Below are 14490 nucleotides of genomic sequence, written 5' to 3' on the forward strand. Positions count from 1 at the left end.
GGTGATCATTACCAATACACCTTACAGACTTCCATGTTACACTAGATAATGTGAATAATACAATGACATCCCCAGAAATCATAACCTCCCAGATCCCAAAATATTTGTGCCATCCTCCTCTATATGGACCCTGCTGAATTATTTGTAGTAAATTTTAATTAATGTCTGACTTTATTACCATGAATGATGTAGGACCATTATGGGGGTGGATTTCTAACGGTCTCTTGTAGAACTATGGGTATTTAATCCTATGCATTGCTAATTATTTTGAAGAGACACACTATTATTTATTTATTTTATTCACTTAGACGTCAAGTCACACGTCCATTTTTACATGTACCGGAGACACAGACACATGTAGACCCATTATAATCAATGGGCCTGCACACATGTCCATGTGGAACACGTGTCCGTGTGCTCCACATGGCGACAAGCTCGTTTTTCCCATATCACATGGACCGCACACTGATATGATTCGTGTGACATGTACCGGAGAAAACACGTGTCTTTGAAATAAAATTGATTTTCTATATACTCACCTGTCTCCAGCGCTGCTGTCACTTGCTTCCTGGCCCACTCATTATGCTCATGAATATTCACTGCACCGCGGACCCAGTTTTCAGCAGCACCAGCGGAGACAGGTGAGTATAGAAGTTCATGCTGTCCGTGTGCTATGCAGATGTCAGCACACGCTGGACAACAACACGGACACGTGTGTGTTTTGTACGGACGTGAAAAAGAGGCCTTATATAGCCACATTAATTCCATAGTGTTTTACATATGTACTATAGTGCAATATGTGCCTCTTTCTGGATACATCCTTCCAGAAGAGCTGTTTTGTTAGTAGCAGATACATTTATTGAAATTGCATGCTGGGAATTGTAGTTCTCCGCTAGGTAATCTGCATAGAGCAGTAATACAGTGTTCCTAGAAATCATATTGACACCTATTAAGGTCAGTAGAAAATGTTCTTTGCAGGGACTGATCCCAGATGGGCTGCCATGCTCCGCACCCTCCAGTCCCAGCTCAGTCAGCCCTCAGCCTCCATTAAGCCTTGGTCTTGTTTAGCAGTTTGTATCTAATTAGGCTCTGGTTGATAGTCTGGGTAATGAGCTCATGGGCTGCGACACTTTGCTCTGATTGTCTAAACCCTTTTGGGTTTTTTTATGGATGAATTGAACACAACACTGAGATGCTAATTATTTCTTAATTACTGCAAGGTAATCCCCTGCAAGGATTCTCCAAACTTCCCCTGCTTGACAGAGGAAGAAGTGAGTGCCTGGACACTGGTGAATATTGGGGGAGCCCAGATCACACTGTAGCATGCAATGTGTTAACAGAAGGGAAGTCCTATTGACTGCTGATGTGACTCCATAGGCTTGTGTTGAGTGGCTTATGTAAATAGACGTTTGTAATTATATCATCATAGGATGAACTGGCCCCCCTGCTTCTTCCCCTATGTCCAATAAGAAAGGACCCAGCTTGACACCTGCCTATATACAGAGGAAAGGAGCAAAATATCCAGAACACTCATCTGTCCTCCACCACAAACAAATATTAGGTCAGTTGAAAAGATCCAGAGAGGAAAAGGGGGGTTAACCAAAAGCCTCATTTACCAGTATCCAGCTATGACTTCCAGTAAAATAGAGATGCCTGGAGAAGTGAAGACAGACCCTGCAGCTCTGATGGCCTCTTTACATCTTCTGCCTTCACCCACCACAAACCTGGAGGTCAAGCACACCAAGGTAAGGAGCCTGGAGCTGGGTCACTTGTGAGAAGTGTCTGGATCTGCTCCATTACACACAGGCACAGCTGCGCTCAGTAGAGATAGGCTCTGAGCCTTGTATCCCTGCTCACTGACTGCATTCTTCTATGCAGCTGGGTCACCACAACTTTACTGGGCAATCCTAGAAAGTAGCCTGGAACTTGCGCCTTTCTTCAGCTGCATTTATTTCCGTAATGGCATTTCTGTTATTCATAATAATAGTGGGAGCTTCAAGATTTCTAGTAACAACTTTTCCCATATTATGTAATGTATAATGTCCCTGCTCCTCAGCTATGTGTAACTGACTGTGCTTATCTGCAACTTAGTCCACCTAATCATTCTGTATATTATACAGAGCCCTGTGTTTTAGGACAAATGGTGTGTGACACAACACACAGTATAGAGTCTAGGTTTTAGACATGCACTTTGTGTTGTCACATTACTGTATACATTTTGTCTTCTGTTTTAGCATTATGTAGCAACCTGTCCTAATAAGACTTTTCTGCAGTGACTTCTGCTGTAGGGATTTGATCCATAACCTGATCAATTTTTATATAGCTTGTATATACAATTTTGAGTAACAGCTGAACACACATTTTATACAGGACAGTAGCATGTATGTGTGCATGTGTGTGTGTATGTGTGTGTATATATACACATAATGTTCATGGCAAAAAGAAAAAAAAATAATATATAATATACACTAACAATTTGTTCAGGCAATGTGTGTTTATTGGGTTTCATCAGTCTGCAGATCTGTAAACTTCCAATCACATCAAAACAAAAAAACACACGTATGTATGTTTTGTTTGTTTTTTTTTTTTGTTTTGATGTGATTGGAAGTTTACAGATCTGCAGACTGATGAAACCCAATAAACACACATTGCCTGAACAAAAATTGTTATAGTGTGTGTGTGTGTGTGTGTGTGTGTGTGTGTATGTGTATATATATATATATATGTATGTATATATATATATGTATATATATGTATGTATATATATATATATATATATATATATATATATATATATATATATATATATATATATATATATATATATATATAGCTAGCTTTGGATAATGTAGTAGTAATAATAATAATAATGCAGTGATTTGCTTTGGTTGGTTGTTTTGTTTTTTTTGTTTTTTTGGAGGGGAAAACATGGGAGGAAAATACCCTAGTATGTAAAATGACATAGTCCATTGACTGTATTGGATGTTAACGTCACTCATACTGAAGGGGATCTTAATTTATTGTATATTATGTATTTTTCTGTAATGTTCTTTTTCTTATCTGCCATTTGACTGTAGTGACACTATAAATCCCAGCATGCTGTGGCAATACATTTATTCTGAATCATTTATGGCTTGCTGATTCTTATCAGTTTGAAAACTGAGAACTACAAGAACCAGAATGACTTCTTACAGTCTGGACATGCTGGAATTTCTAGTTTCACAGCAGCTGATAGTTGCAGAGGACATTGTTACATCACATGTAACGGTTAAAAAGATTGGGGTTTCAGTACAAAATAACATAAGGGAACCTATATCAAACTTGTAGCAAGGATCCCACAGAAACTCCTCTGCTTATTTGCTCTATTTGTATATTTTTCAATTACTGTCACAACATTAATAGGTTTTGAAGAAAAAAAAAAAAAAAAAGACATACATCAAATTTTAACTGAGGAGGGATGGGAAATCTGAACAACCATAATACATGATCTAGTCCGCCCCAAATAACTGATTGTTCCTTCCTGATCCCAAATGTCAATCGACTGCTGAAAAATTCCAGAGGCCTAATTTAAGCCTGATCATCTGGGCTAGAAAGTATATGTTGGATAATGTTCATGTGAACCATTCAGGCATCAAAAAATATTTTTAACCTATAGCTAGGATTTTATCAAAGTCCTCAACCACATTAATTTCTATGCTCTAGATAGAAGCCATTTAAATAAAAAAATACATATTAAAAAAAAATAACGTATTAAGAAATCGCTAATTATATTAATGCAAAAATTAACTGTGTTAAAAAAAAAAAGCTGACAAATTATCTGACCACCATCCCCTCTCCCCCGACTTGCCCAATTTTAGTAAGATCGTTTTATTTATTTATTTTTTTTGTCCTTGATCAAAATGTCAGTATTTGACACAACTATTTGCCTTATTATAAAGTCCCCTATATTGTAAATAACCCAAGGTAATTGAGTTATACTGTGAATTAAACATTTACCTTGTAAAGTATAACGCTTTGTCTATACCGTATACTGTTTAATGCATTTCTACAATAAAAAGTTAACAAATGTTCAATGGGATATGAATTTTAAGTGTTCTGATTATTACATTGTACTTTATTTTGTTTTCTATTTTTACCAGCATTTTTGTAATGTCCATTTCGTTTTTATATTAATAATAATAATATAATATTATTTTTTTTTTGTATTCTGTACCATGGCACTTAATTATTTTTATTTATTTATTTTTTGTTTTTATTATATAGTAATAAATAAAGATAAGGGTTCTGATTATGGGATATTGCATTAGTTATATTTTTACATGTCAGGGTTTGTTAGCCAAAATAAGGAGTGAGTCCAAATTATACAAGGGATGTAAATGTCTCCAATATATACACTTTAATTTTTCGTTTCTCCCATAGCATTTGGCTTAAAAGTGCTGCCCAAAATCCTAATATATGAAATTACCTCAAATCATAGGGTTATCGAAACAAATTATTTTATACCAAAGGGGAAACTATACTTAACATTGGCTACTTTTACTTTTAATCTTTACAAATGATTAAACATTGAACATTTGTTCCCAATTCTGACTGTTATAGATGACATAATGTAACTTTTAGTGTGAATTTTGGTCACCAAATGTTGGTCGAAAACCAAAATGCGCAGAATATGTTTATACAAAGGATAATATTGCACTATTGTCTAAGAATGTTCAAGATCTAATGTTTAGACCCAATGGATACTCACTCACATTTTATTTAATTTCTTAAGCCCCTCACCCCCTTGTCTTCTATTTTGTCTTCTCTTATTTAAAAAAAATAACAAAAAAACTTGCGACCTTCATGCTGATTCTTTTTATTTGATATAACAAGGAGCTGGTCAAAGTGCCATTTGCTCCAAGCAAAATTAAGAAAATCCATTTTTCCCTTTTTACTGTCCGGCTTTGATATAAGATAGAATAGTCTTTGGGGACAGCACAAGCCATGAATTCTGAATTGCGGCTTCTGACTTTTGGAGGCCTCTTTTGGTGAATTTACACTTTGATTAATGACTGGAATTGGAGACACAAATAGTACATGATAACTGCCCAGGATTGCATTAAATTAACCTTCACAAATGGATATTTATTGGTGCACTTTAAAAAGAATGTTGTGTGACCGCAAGGGGTAGCTGTAATTAATGCTACCATTCAAGCCCCCTACGTGCTGATGGGTATTTCTACCATCTGGGTGAAAAATGTCCCAGATTAATGCTACAATGGTGGTTTTAACACTTCAGTACTCCTGCATTTTTGTGTTTGTAACACTGAACATAATTCTGTCACCCAAAACAGCAGGGGGACCGGCTTGGCTCGAACAGGGGATCTATCTGCGATTCTGCATCCTTCAGTTGTATGAAGAATTCATTAAAGTTTGCTCTGGTTAAATCCTTTTAATTATACATTTTTCGTAGTAATCACACCAGACAATAGCAAAGTTCACACATGGCAGATTTGTTGCAGGGTTTTTACTGCAGCCTGTGAGTAACTTTTTGCAAGCCTTAGTCCAATGAATAGACCCATCGCAGAACATTCTGGAACAAATCTCCCATATGTAGACTTGCCCTATAAGAGAGCCTTTAGGATGATTATATAGAGTACTGTAACTGTCAGTAAAGTGCTGAAAATATTTGTCTACTTTCGACAAAATGATTCTCATCCATTTGTCAGCTTGTGTAAACTTGGTTGGACGCCAGAGCCTAGGCATGTTTTCAATTAAGATGGTTATTTTTGCAGCTTAGTTTAATGTAAATTAATCTGTGCTTAATTTAGATACTTCTACTAAGAACAACAAAGCTATAAAGTAATGTTGTGTATGATTAAGTGTTAGCGATATATTGTTCCCCTCTATTTTTACTGCTATGATTTGACGATGGCTTACATGATAAGCAAGTCGTCGGAGCCTTCTACGTATACTGTAGCTGTCAGAACTCGAGCCAGAAAAAAAAGAAACTTCAGGCCTCAGTAGGCCATAGCCCAAAATAACGTACCGCTACATTCTTAGTAGGGCACTAAAAGGTGATGTGCTTTCAATGAGGTTTACGTCTACATTGGCTGGATCTCTCAAAGTCTATTATTTTTGCCAGAACTAGTTGTGCAGAATGCTACACCTTTTTATTACAAATTACCTCAGTAATTTCTGCAGCAGTGTGTACTCCGAGGGTATGTTCATACAGGTTGTAGATATTCATGATTTGAAAGTCTGCTCCATATTAGAGTACCAAGATTGGAGAAGAAATTTTATAAAATGTTATCCACACAATGACAGTCAATTTATGCTGCAAATTCTCTCCAATGTGGATTTCACATGCATAGTACTTTGTATTTATGCTGTTGATTTCATCCTATTGCAATGCAGAAGAATCTCTTTTGGTATTGGGTTCAGCATAAATGCTGCTGGCTAGTCCTTATCACAGTCTTCAGATGAGTGGATGGAAGGGATTTCAACAATTGATGAGCAAGCACTTGTGCTCAGTACTCCTGGTGAGCTCGGACGGGCTCGACTTATGTACTGAGTATAATGTGGAAGTTTGGCATTTTTCCAGCAGAACGCTCAAGTTCTCCATTGACTTCCATTATTTGTACACAAGTCAAGCCTGTCAGTCTCCAACCTGCTTGTTAAAAGTACCAAGCATGATGGTGCTCCTCACTAATGTCAACATTTTTCTGGAGGCCTAGTGTATTGTATCCACAACGCCATGTACAGGTTTGGTGTTAAGGTAGTCCTGTACCCACTTGCTTTCTAGTAGATATTTCACTGTAACCCCTTGTGGAAAGGAGAGAATGGGGGGGGGGGGAGGGGGGACTGGAAAATCACACAATCACACAAATTTGATTGGGTATTTAGTATTAAAACCATCTCTCTGGACTCCAGAACTCCATTTCTCGTCTTATATTTGGCTTAAAATTTTCAGTAAACCGGTTTCAATTTTAACTAATACTTTAAAAAAAAAAAAAAAAAATCACACCAAGCTGTAGATAGTTGCAAACTCTTTTGGAGGTGCAGTGATTGCAAAAGGACAGATAAGTGGCTATATCTGCACAGATCTTGGTGCAGATTTCTAGATGATTTAAGTGTAATTTACACAATGTGTGATACTTACTTCAGGAGGCCAAGCACACGTGATTGATCTCCACTTTCTCACTTGCTCCTGTTACCTCACTGAAAACTTCAATTTAGGAATGCTGGAATTCTACGTGCCCATTTCTTGTAAACATGAGATTATTCCTGGGATATGTAATTGACAGATTCATCTTTAGATCCAATAAATTGGGTCCGCATTGCTGTGAACACTTCATTTTTAAGAATTGCTTGATCTCATCTACCTACCGTACTTATCTCTGGTATACAGATACTTCTACATGGTGCAATAGTAAAGTATAGTGTATTCTCTAAATTATGATTTGGGGGTTTTATAGAGCGAGTCCATTTATTCAGAAAACCACTGTACTAGGGTTTATCCTACCGCTGGGTTACAAATCGCAGCCAAGCCAACATTTCTTATACTTTGTTCAAATGTTTAATTAAACTTTTTACAAGACAATCAATCAAATGCCAAGCATCATAAAACATTGTATGTTCTTCAAATGTTTCCCCCCTGTGGCTAAGAAAACAAACAGCTCTGACCACCCCCTTTCTTGTCTTATGCTGTCTACAAATTGCACCAAATGTCTTCAAATTGTACTTGGAAAAACCTGTCTGCCGTAGTCATGCCAAGACTGGACTTGCAGAACTGATATGATGAGCAGGGTATGGATGGCTACAAAATGCTGACTTTTTTTTAAGCTGAAAAACTTGACTGTTCTTAATTTATTTATTTATTTTTTTTTATTTAAAAAAAAAAAGACTATTGAAACTTGTGGTCATGTTATGTATCATATATAGCCCCAAACGGTTTAGGTATTTAGCAGGAGTGTGTGTAATATAATTATTGCAGAAGGAGCAGTTGCACCAGGATCACTCTATCTATGGTGGCCATCTGCTATATGACCCAATTGTTAAAAGATGCCAAACGGTAAATGTTTGGACATTATGCATTTTTAATCATAAGCTATGTTTAAAGGGATTGCGTGAGGAGAAAACAAGTTATCACCAATCCACGGGATAAGCGGTAACTTATTATTGTTGGGGGTCTGACTACTGGGATCCACACTGATTAGCAGAACTGGGAAATTTTATCTCCATTAAAGTGGAGCCGCAGAGTGCATTCTCAACCGCTGCTCCATTCATTCACTATCTGGCTGTAACCCGATACAGAGACCAGAGACCCGAAACAGAGGCCAGTAATGCAACACACAGGCTTCTGTTCCACTTGCGTTTTGCACGGACGAGTGCAATCCAATAAAACCTTGGATTGTCCTTGCACCAGTGCAAAACTATGAAGCAATGTCTTCCTCTTGCCATATTGGCATTTGACAGCGAGTCTCAGTTCACACGCACCCATACAAGTCCATGGGTGCATGTGAAACCTTGCACTGCGCTCGGATGTAATCAGAGTGCAGTGCAATGTACACAGACAATCGGCGGAGGAGCGGGAGAAAGATGCTCTTGCATCTGAAGCTATGCGCAAGTGAAACCGTGGCCTAAGGCTGGGGCCAATCGGGGCACTACTGCGATGCTCGCATGACACTCGGCTCGCGCTGGCAGTACAGCAGAAGCCGAGTGTCATGCTAGTATCCCTGCGACTGCGATCTGCCTATGCGAGCAGACCTCAGCTGCGGGAGGGGCGGGCCGGCACGGAGGAGGAGAGGGAGAGATTTCTCTTCCTCTCTCCTCCGTAGCCGGCTATTGCGATTCTCGCTCTGCACGCGCGGTACACCGGTGTATTGCGAGTGCAGTGCGAGATATGTATGGTATGTATGTATGTATGTATGTATGTGTAAAAGTTTTCTCGCTGTGTGGCTTAGGCCTAAGGCTTTGTGCGCACTAGAAATGTGAATTTTCTCAAGAAATTTTTTTGAGAAACTTCTGAGAGTGGACTATTTCCGGACCTCCGGAAAAAATCCGCGGTAAATCCGCAGGTTGTTCCCTGCGGATTTTGCAGGCTGTACTGCAGAAATCCGCAGGTACTTGCGGAAAAGAATTGACATGCTCATTTTCTCAAGAAAATCTTCTCAAGGAAATTTCTTGAGAAAAATCTGCAGCGTGCGCACAGCTTTTTTCTTTTTTTTTTTTTTTTTTTTCTCTCATAGGATTTGCTGGGAAATGTCTGCACAAAGATTGCAGACGTTTCTCAAATTTCCGCAGGTAAATCCGCGGGTAAAACGGCCTAGTGCGCACATAGCCTAAGGGTGACTCCGTGGTGACTAACAGGCGTTTATTAGGTGGGAACAGAGAGATGGAAGTGGGTTAAGCAATGTGCAAAAAAAAATGTTTTAAAAAATTAAACAGTTGGCACATTCCAGTTACTCGACTGATCAAGTATGTGTTAATGAGTTTATTAGAAATAACCTTCAGTTTCCCAACCCTGGTCATTTTTCATCAGGGTAGCAACAGTTGCCCTATTGGGGTCAAAGTATGCAATAAACAGGAAAACAGGTTTTCATAGACCCATTTATGTCCATTTTACATTAGATGTGGTGCAGTTGTGTGGCAATGCACTAAACAAAAAACTAACTCTATTAATCAGCTATTCTCTCTTCCAGAGGATTCCTTTGCAGATGACATGGGCCTACTTTGTTGCACAGATATTCTTGGGTCAGTTCTGTCTTCCTGCCACTGACCCAGTCTTTTATATTTGGCAAGTGCCCCACAGTGGCCACCTGACTGAGTTGCCTTTTAACTGTTTCCTCACAGAAACACTCTTGACAGATTGCTTCCTGTGACCTTGATCCTCCAGCAGATGGCAATGTTGGTGCACAAATCCCGTAGGACACTGAATCTGATTGTCTTCTTCTCGCCATAGTCTTACAAGGCTATTGAGCAAAATTCTGGTCTTTTTGGTCACCCCCATAGAGATTGTTGTGTATCTCACCTGCCTCTACTTTTTTTATAACTGGGATAAAAAATCTGTGATCTGCAGATTTGTACAGGTATCGGTAATGGGATGCCCAACGATTAGTAGATAAGCACTTATTCTCCAGGCCATACAATTAGATTTGAATATTTTATTACCTACTGATGGCGTGCCGAAAAATCGGCATTGTATTCCATAGTAGATTCCATAGTTTTTTGTGTGTGTGTGTGTGTGTGTGTGTGTGTGTGTGTGTGTGTGTGTGTGGTTTTTTTTTGTTTTTTTTTTGTGCATTTGTTTGGACATGAAATTTTGGACTGCAGATTTGTGAACTTTATCATGTGAAATAAGGGGCATGCTTTCTAAAGTTGAAACCCTGTTTTATCATTGTCAGACTAAAACCCATCTAGAGAACAATATTTCTAATATTCCGTGTTAAAAAAAATATATTATATATTTATAATTATGGCATTCGTTAGCAATTGAATTTTTCTTTTGCGTGTTACTTAACAGGAAGCATGAATGTTCTGAAGGAGAAGTTGGTTTGCTTCCTCTCATGGTCACTTATTACAGGTGCCTACTATCTTGGAGCAGAGCAATGGATTTTATACGCCTCTTAAACTGTATACAGCTTTTCATAAAGCAAATCCTGATGTTGCTAAAGGGCAAACAGATGTGATATATTTCTGACCTGACTGTACTAAAAAAAAAAAAACTTGAGCCTTCAGTTTTGTAGGATACTCCATTGAAGATCTACTAGATGGCAAATGGGTGAAAAATGTTTAATTTAAAAAAAAAAAAAAAAACCCTAAACTGCAACAAATTTTCAAAATTATTCTAGCCTCTTGTCTTCCCCAGCAATCTAGAACTAGAAATGAGCTGACCCGTTGAAGTTCGGGTTCACCTGCACTTTAGATTAACGGTTCTGTTTGGCACCCGGACTTGACCTGCACCACATTAGAAGTCACTGATTGGGCTGTTTGGCTCTTCGTCCACACATAGCCCAACAATAAACTGAGCACTTTTTTTTTTTTTTTTTTTTTTTTGTATGGTACACCCAGTCTTTGTTTACAAATGGCTTGCATATCACTGCTGCAGCCAATCAGTCGCTAAAGAAATCATGTGCTCTATTACTAGCAGTAACAGAAGTTTTGATGCTGGCATTTCTGTGATTGACTGGACACTATATGAATCATCAGATCTTATATGAGGCCCGGCGTTGCGCTGCTCCGCACAGTGCCATTCAGGGAGAGTTGGTGCAGCAGGGTCAGCTTTGATTAGCGCAGCATATGAACAACATTGTACACTTGCACGCTTTCTTGTGACATTTAAGGGTGTGTGTGTGTGTGTGTGTGTGTGTGTGTGTGTGTGTGTGTGTGGGGTTTTTTTTTTTTTTTTTTTTTTTTTTTTTCCTCCCCTGGTGAGGTGGCAGAGTAATGGCTCACTGAGGTTGATGATAGCTGACATCAAGCACATGTTTAAGGAAGTGTAAAAGTTACGCACGCACCCTCCCCTCACTTTCCTTTGGTCATCAATTTATTAGAAAATATGTTCTCATGAAGCTCCAACGTAATTCACAATCCAAAACTCTATTTCCGGCAACTGTGAATAGCAGTAAAGAACAGTTTTTCAGAGATGCCGAGTGATGACAGAGCTTCTTGTGAAAGCTGCTGGCTCAACACTTTGCTTGGTGAGACCCGGCAGCTTTGAGTGTCATCACCCCGCATCTGAAAATCTGTACTTTACTGCTTTTCATCACAGGTACCAGAGTTAAGACCCCGTTACACGCAATGACATCTCGGAGATGTCGTTGGGGGGTCACGGCATTCGTGACGCACATCCGTCCTCGTTAGCGACGTCGTTGCGTGTGACACATACGAACGACTGCTAACGATCACAAATACTCACCTAATCGTTGACTCGTCGTTCAAATCCCAAATATCGTTGATGGTGCTGGACGCAGGTTGTTCGTCGTTCCTGAGGCAGCACACATCGCTACGTGTGACAACCCAGGAACAACACCGTACCTGCGTCCTCCGGCAACGAGGTGGGCGTGACTTTCATGTGGCTGCTCTCCACCCCTCCGCTTCTATTGAGCGGCCGCTTAGTGACATCGCTGTGATGCCGCACGAACCGCCCCCTTAGAGAAGAGGTAGTTCGCCGGCCACAGCGACGTCGTTGGGTAGGTAAGTCCGTGCGACGGGGCCTAGCGATATTGTGTGCCACGGGCAGCAATTTGCCCGTGATGCACAAACAACGGGGGTGGGTGCTGCATGTAAAACCCCCTTTTGAGTCCTGGAATGGGGGTTATATTAGATCCTTGTGGGAAGATGTTTTTAATTGGTGAACAAGGGAAAGTGTGTGTGTGTGTGTGTGTGTGTGTGTGTGTGAGACTCTAAGGCTGGAAACACATCTATGCGAGTAAAATCGGTCCAACTGGGCTGCAAAATACTCGGCTGATTTTAGTTCACGTTAGGTGCGAGTGCAACGCAAGTGTGATGCTTTTTGCTCGCGTGTGTGTCGCGTTTGCGATGCTAGTTTCATGCAACATCTTAATTAGATAAAAGCTATTACACATGTGTCATTTAATTAACCTATGGGAATGTGCTGTCACATTCATCTAATGAGCGAAGTTACTGCCACACTCGCAAATGTGAATGGTGGTGCGCGTGTGTGATGCTACTTTTAATCCCCTTCCATAGGAAATCATTGGGACAAATGGTGCGAGAAACTCGCAAAAAAGCAGCATGCTGCGATTTTTTTTTTTTTTTTTTTTTTTTTTTTTTTTTTTTTTTTTTTTTTTTTTTTTTTTCCCCCTCGGTCCGATTTGGACTGAGAAAAAAATCGCAGATGAGAGCTGAATCATTCACTAACATGTGTCCGATTCCAATGCTAGTTTTTCTCGCATTGCTCTACTGCGAGAAACTCGCAAGTGAGAAGCCGGCCTAACTCTGGTACTTGTGAATAGCAGTAAAGTATACCTATTCAGATGCTGGGTGATAATAACACATATATTATAATTATTAAAAAAAAAAAAAATTGCACACACAAAGTAGTTGGGGTGTGTGTGTGTGTGTGTGTGTGTGTGTGTGTGTGTGTGTGTGTGTGTTTGTTTTTTTTTTTTTTTTCTTATCCATTACTAACCCGCGAGCTTGATGCCAGTTGACATCAGCCCCAATAACCTACTAGCCCAACATCCCGGGGCAATTGAAGGGCCGGCTAAAGCACCAGAACTGGTGCACCTGAAGTGATGCGCCAATTGTTTAGGCTACAAGTGCTTGATCATAGCAGCCTGCATCTGTCAGCATTATTTTGGCTGGTTATTTATTTAAAGTGTGTGTGTGTGTGTGTGTGTGTTTCTTATTCCTCCATTCAGAATAGGGGGGCAGGGAGAGATTCCACTCCAAATCAAAATGCTTAAAAAAAAAACAGGAAATAAAATTTAGTTTCCTGAAGTGGTTTCTACTTGGAAGGCTAATAGTTTTTTGGGGAAATCAGAAACCATGTGCATATACCCTAAGGGATGTTGTCGTTTTTGTTACAGCTGGAAAACCACAGGTTGCAGACCAATGCTGTACACTGACGTTCTCATTGAAATCCTCCTTCTGCCATTGTTGTTGCCCATTCTAAAAATTAATTTAATAAAATTTAAATTTGTCCTAAGGAAATTAGAAAATCGCTGAAAGTTTAGTTTGAAATCCTGAAATTTGGCAGTAACGTGCACCTGGGGAGGTTAACTATAAATCATCGCATCACAGAAACTATATCAAATGAAGACTGTAAATCATCATTGTTCCTATGGCACATCATTTTACAACTGCTTTTAAAAAAGGAAATTGGATCTTACATTGCCACCACCTGTTGATATGTGTTTTAAATGAATGGTGTATGTGGCCTACACAGAAAGTTTTATGTGAGGTGTTCGCTGATTTAAATTATTACTGATGCGTGGGGGAGTTTTAATGGGTTGTGTTGAACTTTTTTTTTCTTCCAATTTGCTTTTTTAACATCTAAGCTATCTATGGATGATTTTCTAAGAAAATGCCCTCTACACCTCCCGAAGACCTGCCGTAGTTAATCAATTACTTTTATTTTTCTTTAAATATGTGTACTTAATGCTGAATTAAGCTGTAAAAACACCAGGGCTGATTTATGGTGAAAAGTCGTCCTTAATTAACGCTGAATCTAGCGGAATGGCAATAGTGGATGGCTTTTGCTATTGAATTTGAACAATGGCCTCTCAGGGTTCTGCACAGTGATTTACATGGAAACAAGTCCTGCTTCACTAGGGGTTTCATTTCTTTGTTCCGCAGTCCTCAGCGATGGCTATATATACTCTCCAGATAGGATGATTTCATGTCATACTTTATCTGATTTACACACTGCCCTTAGACCACACTCTATAAATTAGAAAGTGTGGTGGTGGGGAAACTAATTTAAGCTTTGCAGGGATTCCTTGTGTTTTCTTGCAATGTGTCATCACTTGTCCACTACATGGC

The 14490-nt window shown here is 39.2% G+C and overlaps 1 protein-coding gene across 1 annotated transcript in view; it reads left to right on the plus strand.

Annotated features, from left to right (window-relative positions):
- Positions 1-1516: 1516 nt before the first annotated feature.
- ALDH1A2 (aldehyde dehydrogenase 1 family member A2) overlaps positions 1517-14490 on the plus strand; it is a 56603-nt gene continuing 43629 nt past the window's right edge. The window contains exon 1 of the mRNA XM_075345729.1: positions 1517-1745. Within this exon, the coding sequence (XP_075201844.1) occupies positions 1629-1745 (117 nt within the window). The 5' untranslated portion in view covers positions 1517-1628. The remainder of the gene's footprint in view (positions 1746-14490) is intronic.

Source organism: Anomaloglossus baeobatrachus, chromosome 4, assembly GCF_048569485.1.
Source record: "Anomaloglossus baeobatrachus isolate aAnoBae1 chromosome 4, aAnoBae1.hap1, whole genome shotgun sequence".
Lineage (NCBI taxonomy): Eukaryota > Metazoa > Chordata > Amphibia > Anura > Aromobatidae > Anomaloglossus > Anomaloglossus baeobatrachus.